Source organism: Anopheles aquasalis, chromosome 3 (genome assembly GCF_943734665.1).
Source record: "Anopheles aquasalis chromosome 3, idAnoAquaMG_Q_19, whole genome shotgun sequence".
NCBI lineage: Eukaryota > Metazoa > Arthropoda > Insecta > Diptera > Culicidae > Anopheles > Anopheles aquasalis.
This window is the reverse complement of record NC_064878.1, coordinates 55,303,549-55,316,048: the sequence shown is the minus strand read 5'-3', so window position 1 is coordinate 55,316,048 and position 12,500 is coordinate 55,303,549. Positions and strand designations below refer to the sequence as shown.

At 49.3% G+C, this 12,500-nt stretch overlaps 5 protein-coding genes across 7 annotated transcripts in view; 3 read left to right on the top strand and 2 right to left on the bottom strand.

Annotated features, from left to right (window-relative positions):
* Positions 1-237: 237 nt before the first annotated feature.
* LOC126575062 (dentin sialophosphoprotein-like) lies at positions 238-2,975 on the top strand. Of its 2 annotated transcripts, XM_050235563.1 has the most exons (10): positions 238-722; positions 790-984; positions 1,114-1,200; positions 1,268-1,342; positions 1,420-1,539; positions 1,614-1,694; positions 1,764-1,844; positions 1,920-2,000; positions 2,067-2,294; positions 2,358-2,975. In XM_050235563.1, the coding sequence occupies exons 1-10, from the start codon at positions 642-644 to the stop codon at positions 2,814-2,816; spliced, it is 1,488 nt and encodes a 495-aa protein (XP_050091520.1). In that variant the 5' UTR covers positions 238-641; the 3' UTR covers positions 2,817-2,975. The 2 variants fall into 2 exon arrangements, with proteins under 2 accessions (XP_050091520.1, XP_050091521.1); XM_050235564.1 differs by lacking the exons at positions 790-984; positions 1,114-1,200.
* Positions 2,880-4,178, bottom strand: LOC126575063 (uncharacterized). The gene is made up of 3 exons (XM_050235565.1): positions 3,898-4,178; positions 3,300-3,518; positions 2,880-3,221 (listed from the first exon to the last, which is right to left on the bottom strand). Exons 1-3 carry the CDS (start codon positions 4,153-4,155, stop codon positions 2,976-2,978), a joined length of 723 nt encoding a protein of 240 aa, XP_050091522.1. The 5' UTR covers positions 4,156-4,178; the 3' UTR covers positions 2,880-2,975.
* Positions 4,179-5,226: 1,048 nt separating this feature from the next.
* LOC126576799 (uncharacterized) lies at positions 5,227-7,366 on the top strand. Its single transcript, XM_050238104.1, has 3 exons — positions 5,227-5,988; positions 6,069-6,786; positions 6,851-7,366. The coding sequence occupies exons 1-3, from the start codon at positions 5,240-5,242 to the stop codon at positions 7,364-7,366; spliced, it is 1,983 nt and encodes a 660-aa protein (XP_050094061.1). The 5' UTR covers positions 5,227-5,239.
* An 869-nt stretch (positions 7,367-8,235) lies between these two features.
* LOC126576798 (glutamate receptor 2-like) lies at positions 8,236-10,375 on the top strand. The gene is made up of 3 exons (XM_050238103.1): positions 8,236-8,997; positions 9,078-9,795; positions 9,860-10,375. Exons 1-3 carry the CDS (start codon positions 8,249-8,251, stop codon positions 10,373-10,375), a joined length of 1,983 nt encoding a protein of 660 aa, XP_050094060.1. The 5' UTR covers positions 8,236-8,248.
* Positions 10,376-10,730: 355 nt separating this feature from the next.
* LOC126578987 (H(+)/Cl(-) exchange transporter 7) overlaps positions 10,731-12,500 on the bottom strand; it is a 3,317-nt gene continuing 1,547 nt past the window's right edge. For both annotated transcript variants that reach the window (XM_050242162.1, XM_050242163.1), the window contains 4 exons: positions 11,848-12,500; positions 11,397-11,780; positions 11,169-11,327; positions 10,731-11,097 (listed from right to left, as the gene is read on the bottom strand). The exon at positions 11,848-12,500 is cut by the window's right edge and continues 673 nt beyond it. In XM_050242162.1, coding sequence (XP_050098119.1) covers positions 10,882-11,097; positions 11,169-11,327; positions 11,397-11,780; positions 11,848-12,500 — 1,412 coding nt within the window. In that variant the 3' untranslated portion in view covers positions 10,731-10,881. The remainder of the gene's footprint in view (positions 11,098-11,168; positions 11,328-11,396; positions 11,781-11,847) is intronic.

The window sequence follows — 12,500 nt, the reverse complement described above, 5'->3', positions numbered from 1 at the left end:
TCCTTCGATATTCAAACTCGCCTCGTTTCTCATCCTGCCATAGTAAAACAAAACTAAAGCCGATGCTGTACTCGATAAACAATGGTTTGAATAAATATAAATACATTGCGTAAACAAATGTTGCACTTCTTTTTTGCCGAACAACGACCTTTTCAAACACGTGTAGCTTCTTCTCTTCTTCTTCTTCGTATTCGGCATTTTGACGTTACCGAAACGTAAACAACCGGGACGCGGGAAATCGCGATCGCTGTTTGCGGGAAGTTCTTCACATTTTTGGACTGTTTCGTGCGCGATAAGAACAAATTTAAATCGTTTGCAACCCCCGGCGTCGTTCTCGTTAAAAAAGTAGTGTGCAAGTGCAAACCGCAACGCTAAAAGATCAACAAAACTGAATCCAGAACCGAAAGAGCGTTAAAAATCCTTTTGCAACGCTACGGAAACCAGGCAACAATCTCACTCAAAGTAACCTGTGAACGAGATTCGAAAGTCTCGTAAGGAAGTAGCAAATGAAAGAGTTGGGACGAAAAGTTGGTGGAACATCGGCAATCCGTTAATAGCAATCTCAATCCGACGCAATCCGATAAGATCCACCGCTGCTGGCAGCTGCCAGCTTTTCGTGGAATGTTGTTTTGCAGTAAACGATGACACCCCAGCACAAGCCATCCTCGGACGAGGAACTCGTTGAAGTAGCAAGGCCAGCTGTTGTGAATGGTTTTCCCTTGGTATGCATTATCAGTAATTTTGCCACGTTCTTTCTTTAACTGACCGCTTTCTGTTACTTTCCCGTAGTGGATATTCGAGAATCTCGATGAGGAAAGCGAATTGAGCAGCGAAGAAGAGGGAGCTGATAATGTAGAGGCGTCTGCTGATTTGACTACGGTTGGTTCCAGCATACAGCCAGGCCAGGGTCAGCACGCTACTGAGGAAGCTGCTGAACCCAGAAACCAGTCCGAAGCAGATGTTTGCCCGAATGCTGTGCCATTGGTGTGTATGCTTTGCTAAGAAATTTATCAAGATATCTTTATAAACGCCTCATTAGGGACACATTGGTTTTCTTCTGCAAAGTGGATCCATTTGTATTCGTTCTTAATAATACTTTTTCCCAATTTTTAGTCAGTTCATGGTAGCCATGCGTTGGCACCCCAGCACAAACCATCCACGGACGTAGCAAGGCCAGCTGTTGTGAATGGTTTTCCCTTGGTATGCATTATCAGTAATTTTGCCACGTTCTTTCTTTAACTGACCGCTTTCTGTTACTTTCCCGTAGTGGATATTCGAGAATCTCGATGAGGACAGTGACTCGACCGATGAGGAATACGATTCCTTCTGCTCAAGGCCAACGGTCAGTGATGAGTTACAGGGGGTTATTGAAATGAGTGTTGGCGATTTGAAATGTGCAAACCTGATTTTCTGTTTCAGGCTGCTCAGGAAAGACCTGCAACAAGTTCTGATCGGGATTCTGGTAACAGGGTTGATTCCGATTCCGTTAACACGGTTGTTCAGAACGACATGAATAGTCGGAATGCAGTGTCATCTCCGGTAAAATCCACTTTACCTGCGCCGTAAAGAGCCAGTCAACCAATCATTTTATGTCACAATTGAATTACTTTCAGGCTTCACAAGGAACCAGTAATGCAGCACAGGACAGTGTGGTGGATGGTTCAAATGGAGCATTAAATGCCGGCAATCCTGCTGTAAGCCGTACTTGCATATGTAGCGATCCTTTTCTACTCCTTCTTAATAATACTCTTCATTAATTTCAGTCAGGGCATGGGAGCTCCAGTATCCAGTCGCAAAAAAGAACGAACAAAACCGCTGACAGTACCGCTTCGCACATTCCTACGGTTAGTGTTTGTTTTTAGGTTTTTATTTCTGTATCCAAATAATCCATGTGCGTTTTTTAATCAATCAATCCTCAGGCTATCTTCGATACATTCAATGGAGACAGCGACACGACGGCTGAAATTTTAGAAGATTTAAATAGCTTACCATATGATCCGGTACATTCAAAACTAGTACGACCGTGGCCTTACAAGTGCTTCTTAACTTGTTGATTTCGGTTTTAGATTTCCTTGAACAACATTAAACATGAGATGGCTTGTAGCGACAATGAATCTGGTTGCACAAACAGGATCCTTAACGATCTCGCGAATGGTTCTGATGATGGCCGATCGCGTTTTCCATCCAAACAAATGAAATTGCATACAGGCGAAGGTATTGTCCAAATTAGCGACTTTCCACCAGTAACCACAACGAATAGTGACGGATCAAGTGATCTGTTTTCCGTTAGCCCTGTAAGTATTCAATTGTGACGACCAACATGGCGAAGTAATCGAAATTGTTTGACACCATTGCAGGTAGAGGATGATTGTCGCCAACAGCTAGATATGGTGGAATCCGAACCAACACAGACATCAGTCGAGCGAGAACAACACACCGAGAACGTCACGCACGATCGGCCGATAACACCACCAGCTCAGCACACCATCCTAGGTAGTGTCACCACCAATGAATCTGCCATCGGAAAACTCCAACCCAATGTCGGGGACTTCCTGCGGTCCACGATTGAAGCAAAGATTCAGTTGCATGAATCTTTGCGGTCAATGCTGCCCGGTTTGTTCGCTAAGCAGGTGGCAGAATCCCAGCAATCCGATCTATTACCCTTGATCGTACAGAAGCAGTTCCTCATCAATCTAGTGGCCGCTGGATTGAAGCGCAGCTACTGTCGAAACGCTGATCTCGGCTGCATTATTACCATCGCAGCGCAGCTCGCCTACGGCAATCCCGATGCAGCATGCCTACTTTGGCGTTCTTGAATCCATCATCCATTGTATTGCATTCAGTTCACTATGTTACCTTGTCCAACGAACGGATTACTGAACTTTAATAGAACTTTTATTTGGTTAAAGATTTTTCAACGATAAAAAATGTCAAATCCCAATAAGAATATCACGGTGGCCGCTGTTTACCACGGATTAGGCTGTCACGTTATCCAGGATGGTGATGATGCCGCACGCGATCCGTGCACCAACGGTATCCTCTTCGCTCTGGAACGAAACCGGATTGTTGACCGATAGATCCGGAAACCGGTACACCTCGGAAGGTTTTTCGTGTATCACTATCGAACGGCCCACGATACCGGCCAGCCCGAACAGATTGATGTAGGGGCTGTGAAAATCGAGCACCGCGTTACCGTCCTCCTTCACCTCGATGTTACCGATCTGGGGGGGGATAGAAGCATCATTAAAGAGTGAATCAAATCCACCCGCGGCTCCAATAAAATCGCCTTCGATACGTACGATACTGCTGCGGAAGTGAGGTCCGGTCGATTTGCAACCCTCGCGCATATCACCAAACGCGTGTACATGGACCGCGTGCTTACCGACCGGCAGTCCGGTCGCGTTGATCACCGTCTCGACGTGTCCAGGCACCCACTGGCGAAAGGTGATCGTTCCCATGATCGGCTGCTCCGGATTGTCCGCTACCAGCGTTGCTCCCGCCTTCCACGATGGTTCCGGCTGCCACCGACCGTGATACGCACGTGCGATCGAGCGAGAGTGCGTGCGTGCGTGCGTACGCGCGCGCGTGTGAATCAAACCGCGGCAAACAATGGGTGTGGCATGAGATGGTATGAGAAGAAAATTCCAAATCAAACAGTAATTTAAGCTCGGCCTCTGACCCTCGTGGCCATCTCGTGGATCACGGTCGAAAATGATTGAGCAGCGTGGATTGGGCGCGTCAGATTAATCGCTAACTCGCAATTTCATTGACGCACACCGTTGGATGCAGGGCCACAGCACTCTTCCTCTTATCACTGATGAAACACTTCCCACATCACGCCACTCGAATCATATCTTCTCGGTTGCACATAAACTATAATCACTGGGGAAAACTTACTCTCGGTAGAATCTCGGGAAATCCAGGGAATCCTCTCGGTCCTAGCGGGATGCCGCCGCTTGATGTTCCGCCGGGTCCCAGGCCAACGGTTGGATCGATAAATTCCACATCGTCCCTTAGCTGACCAAGAATCCTTCCCGGCACTAGCTGGCAACCGAGCAGCAGCACTGCCACAAGTAGCGGCCTCGGCAGTCGACTAGTTTGCCGAAATACTCGTGGTGACTCCATCGTAATCCGCCGTGTAACTCGAGACCACATGTACGCGTGCACTCACGATCGCATCCGAGATCGAACTAAGCGCACCGTAGCCGTTGCGGCAATGATTTATGAAATTGCGAATCGACAGAGACCCGGGGCCCTATTTGCAGTTGCATCGTTGCCTAGAAGCAGAGGACCCGGACCGGGGAAGGTCGTGTGCATGGAGCAAATTAATTGCGGGGTCTCTAGGGAGGGAGTTGTGAGAACCGAGGTGGAGGGAGTTTTGCGCGGCTGCTCGTGCATCTTGGAACAGTGTTGTGCAAGGCTACCGCCATTACTTCCCTTTCCCCGATCCAACCCAGTCTTTCACGTGCATAAAACAGGTACAAGCATGATCTTTAGAACATCCGGTTTGCTGGACATCAAATGATGCTGCTATCTGCAGTCCAAAAGTAGTGACGATTACTAGTAACTTCTTCAGGACGTAGTGACTCACATAAAAGCATCGACACGTGTATGCTTCAATCCGTTCATACCGTCTTCAACTTAGCGATTCAAGCGAAACGGCCACTGAACGATCGCCAGAAAGCCAACCCTAGCCAAGCTCATTCTTGAGGAGGATGATTATCACAAAAATCTAAACAACAGCTGACAAACAGAGCCACGTGATTACGACGCACAATGTAAGTACGGGCCGTATAATGAAGGTTTTGTGATGCGAAGAGGTGATGGACGGATGGAACCGCACGCCAAGTACGAGATATGTTCCCAGACGCTTGGAGACCATGCACACCGTACACTTACGACGTTCGGTCCCGGTTTTAAGGTCAGCTCGTTGCGGATGACCGACGATAGACTTTTGTTGTTGGCCAATTCAAACCTTAGTTACCGAGGACCAAATAGGTGGAAACATTCGAAGATTGCACAAAACAGTACGGAGAAACTGCATTTTTCAATGCAGAACTCTTTCTCCAGATGCTACAGTTCTCAAGCATCTCTAGTTGCTGAGAGCTTATAGCCAATTCCGATCACTTACCGTGCTCGCGTAGTTATGCATTCCGAAGCAAAACAATCCATTATCACAATTATAGGTTTCGAATTCCAACAAGGACATCCCATTCGTAGCCTGGATATAAATACAAGAATGTCCTGCTTGATACTCCATACTCAAAGCGCCATCATGGGACAGTCACGGTCACTGGCCCTCGTTGGCATTCTGTTCCTGATACCAATTCTTCTCGCTAGTCAAGTGGATCAACGAGTAGCGGTCATTCGGGATATTCTTCCTCATCTAGACGGCACCACGCGTCAGTTGTTGGCTTTCGTCGGGTGCTGGCCATCGAACGTTCGTTATCAGCTTTGGCGTGAGCTTAACAGTGGCCACCACGGCACCTTGGGGCTTCAATTCGCTGCCACCAATGATCGGCGCTATCTTCCCTGGCACGATCCAAACCGTCATCTGCTGGTCGTTCTGGTAGATTTGGGTTGCCCGCGAGCGGTTCAACTGCTACAGGACGCTGACCATCTGTTGTACTATCGACTCCGCTGGATTCTGGTACACTCGGATGCTGCAGGTGAACCAACAACATGGCCAGATTGTGCAAAGTACCAGGACACCTATCTAGCCCACTTGCCGCTGCTCATTAGCAACGAGGTATACTACTTCTGTAAGGATCCCGCTGGACAGATACTGGTACAGCAACAGTACCGATTATCGAGATCGAGCGCAACTACGGTAGAGACGGTTGGCCGATGGAAGCAGCAGTCGTTCATCCTAGAGGACCGGAAACGCCCTGTGACGTCTGTAAGAAGAAAGAACTTTAATCAGTTTGAGCTGCGAGCCTCACTCGTCGTGTTGCACAACGAGACGCTTAACCATCTGGAGGATTACACGTAACTACCGGGAAATTGAGGGCACCACAAAGCAGAGAATTAATGGTTTGTTAAAACAAGATTTCCTTATTTCGTTCCAGAAACAAACACTTGGACACGCTACCACGCGTTACCTATCAGCTGACGAAAGCCGTAGCACAGCAGCTGAACGCCACGGTACAGTACACCGTCACCAACTCCTGGGGCTATCGGAACACTAGTACCGGACTCTTTAACGGTATGATTGGTGAACTGCAGCGTGGCCGCGTCGATCTCGGTGGTTGTGCCCTATTCTTTACGCAGGATCGCATTCCGATCATTGATTATCTCTCGATGAGCACCTCGACCCGGGTCCAGTTCGTTTTTCGTGCCCCGAAACTGTCCTTCACGGACAACGTGTTCGCTTTGCCATTCGATCGGTATGTCTGGTACTGTACAATCAGCTTCATCGTACTGTCCGGTGTCCTGCTGGCGGTCGTGCTACGTGTTGAGCAACAACTTCGACCACCACCGTCACAGGATCATTCGAACGGCTCTTCCGGTTCTTCGCTGGCCCCCATCTACCTATCGGACACGTTACTCAATTCGTTCGGCACAACCTGCCAGCAGGGTTCCTTCATTGAACCGAAGACGGCCGCATCGCGCTGTCTGGTGCTACTGTGCCTTGTGGTGCTCATGTTCCTGTATGCCAGCTACTCGGCTAACATCGTCGCTCTCATCCAATCGCCCTCGACCAAGATACGGACGGTGGAAGATCTGCTGGTGTCGCACATGAAAACCGGTGCCGAGGATACGGTCTACAACAAATACTACTTTCGGGTACGTGAATCCAGCGCATGCTCCAAGGGATCATTAAAAACATTTTGTCGCCACTCTTCCCTAGCACGCAACGGATCCAGTCCGAAAGGCACTGTACGAGCGCAAGATTCGGAACAAGGACGGCACGGAGAACTTTGTCACGCTGGCGCACGGTATCGAGTTGATGCGGAAAGGCCTGTACGCTCTGCATGTGGAGCTGGGTGTATGCTATCGGTTGATCAGTGACACGTTTCAAGAGGAGGAAAAATGTGGCCTGCAGGAGGTAGAGTACATCAAGGTAATTGATCCGTACTATGCGGTGCAAAAGAACACATCATTCCGCGAACCGGTGCGCATCAGTCTGTTTCAGCTGCGTGAGTTTGGCATTCAGGGCCGGGAGCAGGCACAGTTATACACGAAGAAGCCACGCTGTTCCGGGGGTACAAGCTTCATTCAGGTGTCCATCGTTGACGTGTGGCCCGCGCTGGCAACGCTCGGCTGGGGCTATCTGCTGACCGTTGGTGTACTGATCGCTGAGAAGCTATGGAACTTTTGCCGGAGGAAGCTGCGGAGTAAAAAAAATAATCATTTCGATGCATAAAATGGCCCATGGATGCCCGAAAATGTAGCTTCGTGTGTTCGTTTGATTTGCTTTAAGGGCACATCGCAAGTATTAACTCACCGCATCAGTATTCACTAACAGTAAATTGGCCACGCTATCAGTTTGATTGATCGGTTTATGTTACTTTCCCAGAAGGGTTACAGGGTTGTTCAGAATCGCATGAATAGTCGGAATGAAATGTCTTCTCCAGGAAAGATCCACCTTTCATGCGTTGCAAAGAGTTCGCAATGAATCATTTTAATTTGTGATTGAATTACTTTTAGCCTTCATAAGAAACTATTAATGGATCACAGGGCAGTGTGGTAAATGGATTAAATGGAACTTTAAATATCAGCAATCCTTCCGTAAGCCACAGCCAGCCAGCAGAGCACAGCAATCTAAATAGTGTCAGCACCAAGGAATTTTCCATCGGAACACTCCAACCGCTGATCTCGGCTGCATTATTTCCATGCAGGCAAGGCAATCCCGATGCAGCATGCCTACTTTGGCGTTCTTGAATCCGTCATCCATTGTGTAGCATTCAAATCACTATGATACCTTGTAAGCCCTTGCGCTGTGCAATGATAGTCGCCACATGCTTGTTGCTGGTTAATTCGGTCATCGGTTACCGGGAACTAAATTGGTGGAAACATTTGTGGAATCCATAAAACTAGATTGAATCACTGAGCTCACCAATCCAGCCCACTCTCCAGATGCTACAATTCCCACTCACAGGTAGCTTTTAGGAACTTGTGACCGATTCAGTTCACTTGATATGCTCGCGTAGTTATGCATTCCGAAGCAAAACAATCCATTATCACAATTATAGGTTTCGAATTCCAACAAGGACATCCCATTCGTAGCCTGGATATAAATACAAGAATGTCCTGCTTGATACTCCATACTCAAAGCGCCATCATGGGACAGTCACGGTCACTGGCCCTCGTTGGCATTCTGTTCCTGATACCAATTCTTCTCGCTAGTCAAGTGGATCAACGAGTAGCGGTCATTCGGGATATTCTTCCTCATCTAGACGGCACCACGCGTCAGTTGTTGGCTTTCGTCGGGTGCTGGCCATCGAACGTTCGTTATCAGCTTTGGCGTGAGCTTAACAGTGGCCACCACGGCACCTTGGGACTTCAATTCGCTGCCACCAATGATCGGCGCTATCTTCCCTGGCACGATCCCAACCGTCATCTGCTGGTCGTTCTGGTAGATTTGGGTTGCACGCGAGCGGTTCAACTGCTACAGGACGCTGACCATCTGTTATACTATCGACTCCGCTGGATTCTGGTACACTCGGATGCTGCAGGTGAACCAACAACATGGCCAGATTGTGCAAAGTACCAGGACACCTATCTAGCCCACTTGCCGCTGCTCATTAGCAACGAGGTATACTACTTCTGTAAGGATCCCGCTGGACAGATACTGGTACAGCAACAGTACCGATTATCGAGATCGAGCGCAACTACGGTAGAGACGGTTGGCCGATGGAAGCAGCAGTCGTTCATCCTAGAGGACCGGAAACGCCCTGTGACGTCTGTAAGAAGAAAGAACTTTAATCAGTTTGAGCTGCGAGCCTCACTCGTCGTGTTGCACAACGAGACGCTTAACCATCTGGAGGATTACACGTAACTACCGGGAAATTGAGGGCACCACAAAGCAGAGAATTAATGGTTTGTTAAAACAAGATTTCCTTATTTCGTTCCAGAAACAAACACTTGGACACGCTACCACGCGTTACCTATCAGCTGACGAAAGCCGTAGCACAGCAGCTGAACGCCACGGTACGGTACACCGTCACCAACTCCTGGGGCTATCGGAACGCTAGTACCGGACTCTTTAACGGTATGATCGGTGAACTGCAGCGTGGCCGCGCCGATCTCGGTGGTTGTGCTTTATTTTTTACGCAGGATCGCATTCCGATCATTGATTATCTCTCGATGAGCACCTCGACCCGAGCCAAGTTCGTCTTTCGTGCCCCGAAACTCTCCTTCACGGACAACGTGTTCGCTTTGCCCTTCGATCGGTATGTCTGGTACTGTACGATCAGCTTCATCGTACTCTCCGGAGTCCTGCTGGCGGTGGTGCTACGTGTTGAGCAACAACTTCGACCACCACCGTCACAGGATCATTCGAACGGCTCTTCCGGTTCTTCGCTGGCCCCCATCTACCTATCGGACACGTTACTCAATTCGTTCGGCACAACCTGCCAGCAGGGTTCCTTCATTGAACCGAAGACGGCCGCATCGCGCTGTCTGGTGCTACTGTGCCTTGTGGTGCTCATGTTCCTGTATGCCAGCTACTCGGCTAACATCGTCGCTCTCATCCAATCGCCCTCGACCAAGATACGGACGGTGGAAGATCTGCTGGTGTCGCACATGAAAACCGGTGCCGAGGATACGGTCTACAACAAATACTACTTTCGGGTACGTGGAACCAGCGCATGCTCCAAGAGATCATTAAATCCATTTTGTCGCCACTCTTCCCCAGCACGCAACAGATCCAGTCCGAAAGGCACTGTACGAGCGCAAGATCCGGAACAAGGACGGCACGGAGAACTTTGTCACGCTGGCGTACGGTATCGAGTTGATGCGGAAGGGCCTGTACGCTCTGCATGTGGAGCTGGGTGTATGCTATCGGTTGATCAGTGACACGTTTCAAGAGGAGGAAAAATGTGGCCTGCAGGAAGTGGAGTACATCAAGGTTATTGATCCGTATTATGCGGTGCAAAAGAACACATCATTCCGCGAACCGGTGCGCATCAGTCTGTTTCAGCTGCGTGAGTTTGGCATTCAGGGCCGGGAACAGGCACAGTTATACACGAAGAAACCACGCTGTTCCGGGGGTACAAGCTTCACTCAGGTGTCTATCGTTGACGTGTGGCCCGCGCTGGCAACGCTCGGCTGGGGCTATCTGCTGACCGTTGGTGTACTGATCGCTGAGAAGCTATGGAACTTTTGCCGGAGGAAGCTGCGGAGTAGAGAAATCAATCATTTTGATCCATAAATTGCGGTGTGCTGGTTCTACTTACATGGTTTCGTGTGTGAACTTTGATGGTTTCGGAAGAATTCTTCAGTAGTATTTGGCGTCCACTGTGCATTATCTTGACTACGGCAAGTATGCTATGGTTGTTACGTTGTGGTAGCTATGTCTTTATTTAGAATCATAGTAGCGTTGATGTATTTCCAGACCTTAAAAATGTGTCGAATAAAATGATTCAGTGTTCCTCGTGTAAGTTGTATCGGTTTCTGCATTATCCGTCTTCACATACGTTGCCAACTATCGTTATGAGAATTCGAAGGGACCCAAGTTCTTATCCAATATTTCTCAACAGTGGAAACGAAACGTAAACTGCACAAGCTTCGATTCGTTCCAGTATGGAACAGGTATATTAGAGACATGTAACGGACAATCTTACTTTAAGTATCTTAAATCCATAAAAAAAATTGGAGTTCATGGCCTTAAAAATCCAAAAAATATCTTTCTTTGGCCTAGGGCTGCTATTCGGCACTTTAGAGGTGCTTGAGGAAATCCTTCCGCGTTATTATGCCGCACACACGGTTCTCGGACGAAACCACGATCAAGTGGCGCAACCCGAGGGCACGGAACAGCTGAAACAGGCGCGGTACCGAGGTGCCCTCTTCTACGCTGTACGGCGATGGGTTCATAAAGATGCTCATGTTCACCGTAAAATCGCCACTCAGCTTGTCCTCGCTCACATGAAGATCCTAGGAAGAGAAAACGGTATCCAGGGTTAGTGTGAATGACGCAATCATGATCCCGTAGAGATCGAAAGTACCCCAACGGCTGGATAGCGTGGATATTCGTCGCGGAACGCTTCGATGCTAACGGTGGATTCCCAGAAGCGAGAAGATTCTTGGTAGAAGCTGCGCTTCAATATCACAACCAGCTGCGATCGTAAGATCAACCCGATCACCCGACCATTAACACGTGATCCCTGCAATAAGAGAGAGGTAGAGGAGAGTGTGAGCGCACTGAGTTTCCGCACTGGGTCGCACACACTTACATCATCTCCATCCTCGACCACGGGGAATCCATTGTGGGTCGTGTTCTTCAGAATATCCAACAGATACTGAACCTTCTCCTCGACACGTACGCACACCACGGGCTGCGCCATGATGCTGCGAGCTGATAGCTGCTGGAACTCGGGCTCGACATGCCACGGAAGCATCGGTACGCGCGACATCCGGATCTGCGAATCGTAGATGCCTTCATTGAAGTAATCGCCGGACCATTTCGCTGCCATAAGCGTCAGTATGATGGGCAGTATGAAGCCGATGTTGCCCGTCGTTTCCAGAATGATGACGCTCAGGCTAAGAGTCATCCGTACGACGCCACCGAGCTGTGCTGCAGCACCTATTAGCGCGTACTTCCCCGGCGATACGAAGGTCTGCGAATGTGAAGCAGAGTGTGAATAACTAGCCCGTGGTAACGATCGCCGGTTCGTCAATGCTTACGCTCGATGCGGGGAAACCCATGATGATGAGTGTACCGGTCAGGCGTCCCCAGGCGGCACCGATAAGCAGGGTGGGAATAAATATACCGAGCGACACGCTTAACCCGTACGTTACGCACGAAAGCGGATAATAGATGGCTACAAACACGATCAGTGTGAGCAGCTGGTGCGATCCGGGTGGATCGTGGAACAGCGCCTTAACCGTTGCTTCCGGTGTCTGGAACCACAGCGCAGCCGCCGCATTGTACTCGTTGTCCTGACAAAAGAGCTGCACCGGATGCTCGGTCGGATCGTTACCGAGCGGACGACAATCGTTGATCGAGTACGCCATAAGGCAGGCGAATGTAGCTCCGATCACCGCTACAAATGCCGCCTCCAGCACTTTGGCCCAGCGTGGACGAATGGCGTGCGCTCGGAACATGTTCAACCGACGGTTCACCGCATTCCAGAGCGCCCCAGAGCACCCACCGACCACACCCATCAGCATAAAGATCGGCAGCTCGAAGTAGTCGAACGGTAGCGGTTCAAACTCTCCCAGATTGAACAGACCACGATAGCGGAAGCTACTGAGCCCATGGTAAGCCGACAGGATGATGTTGAGCGTAAACGAGCTGATGATCGAGGCGAAGAACGTACGCCAGATCAAGGCCTGAT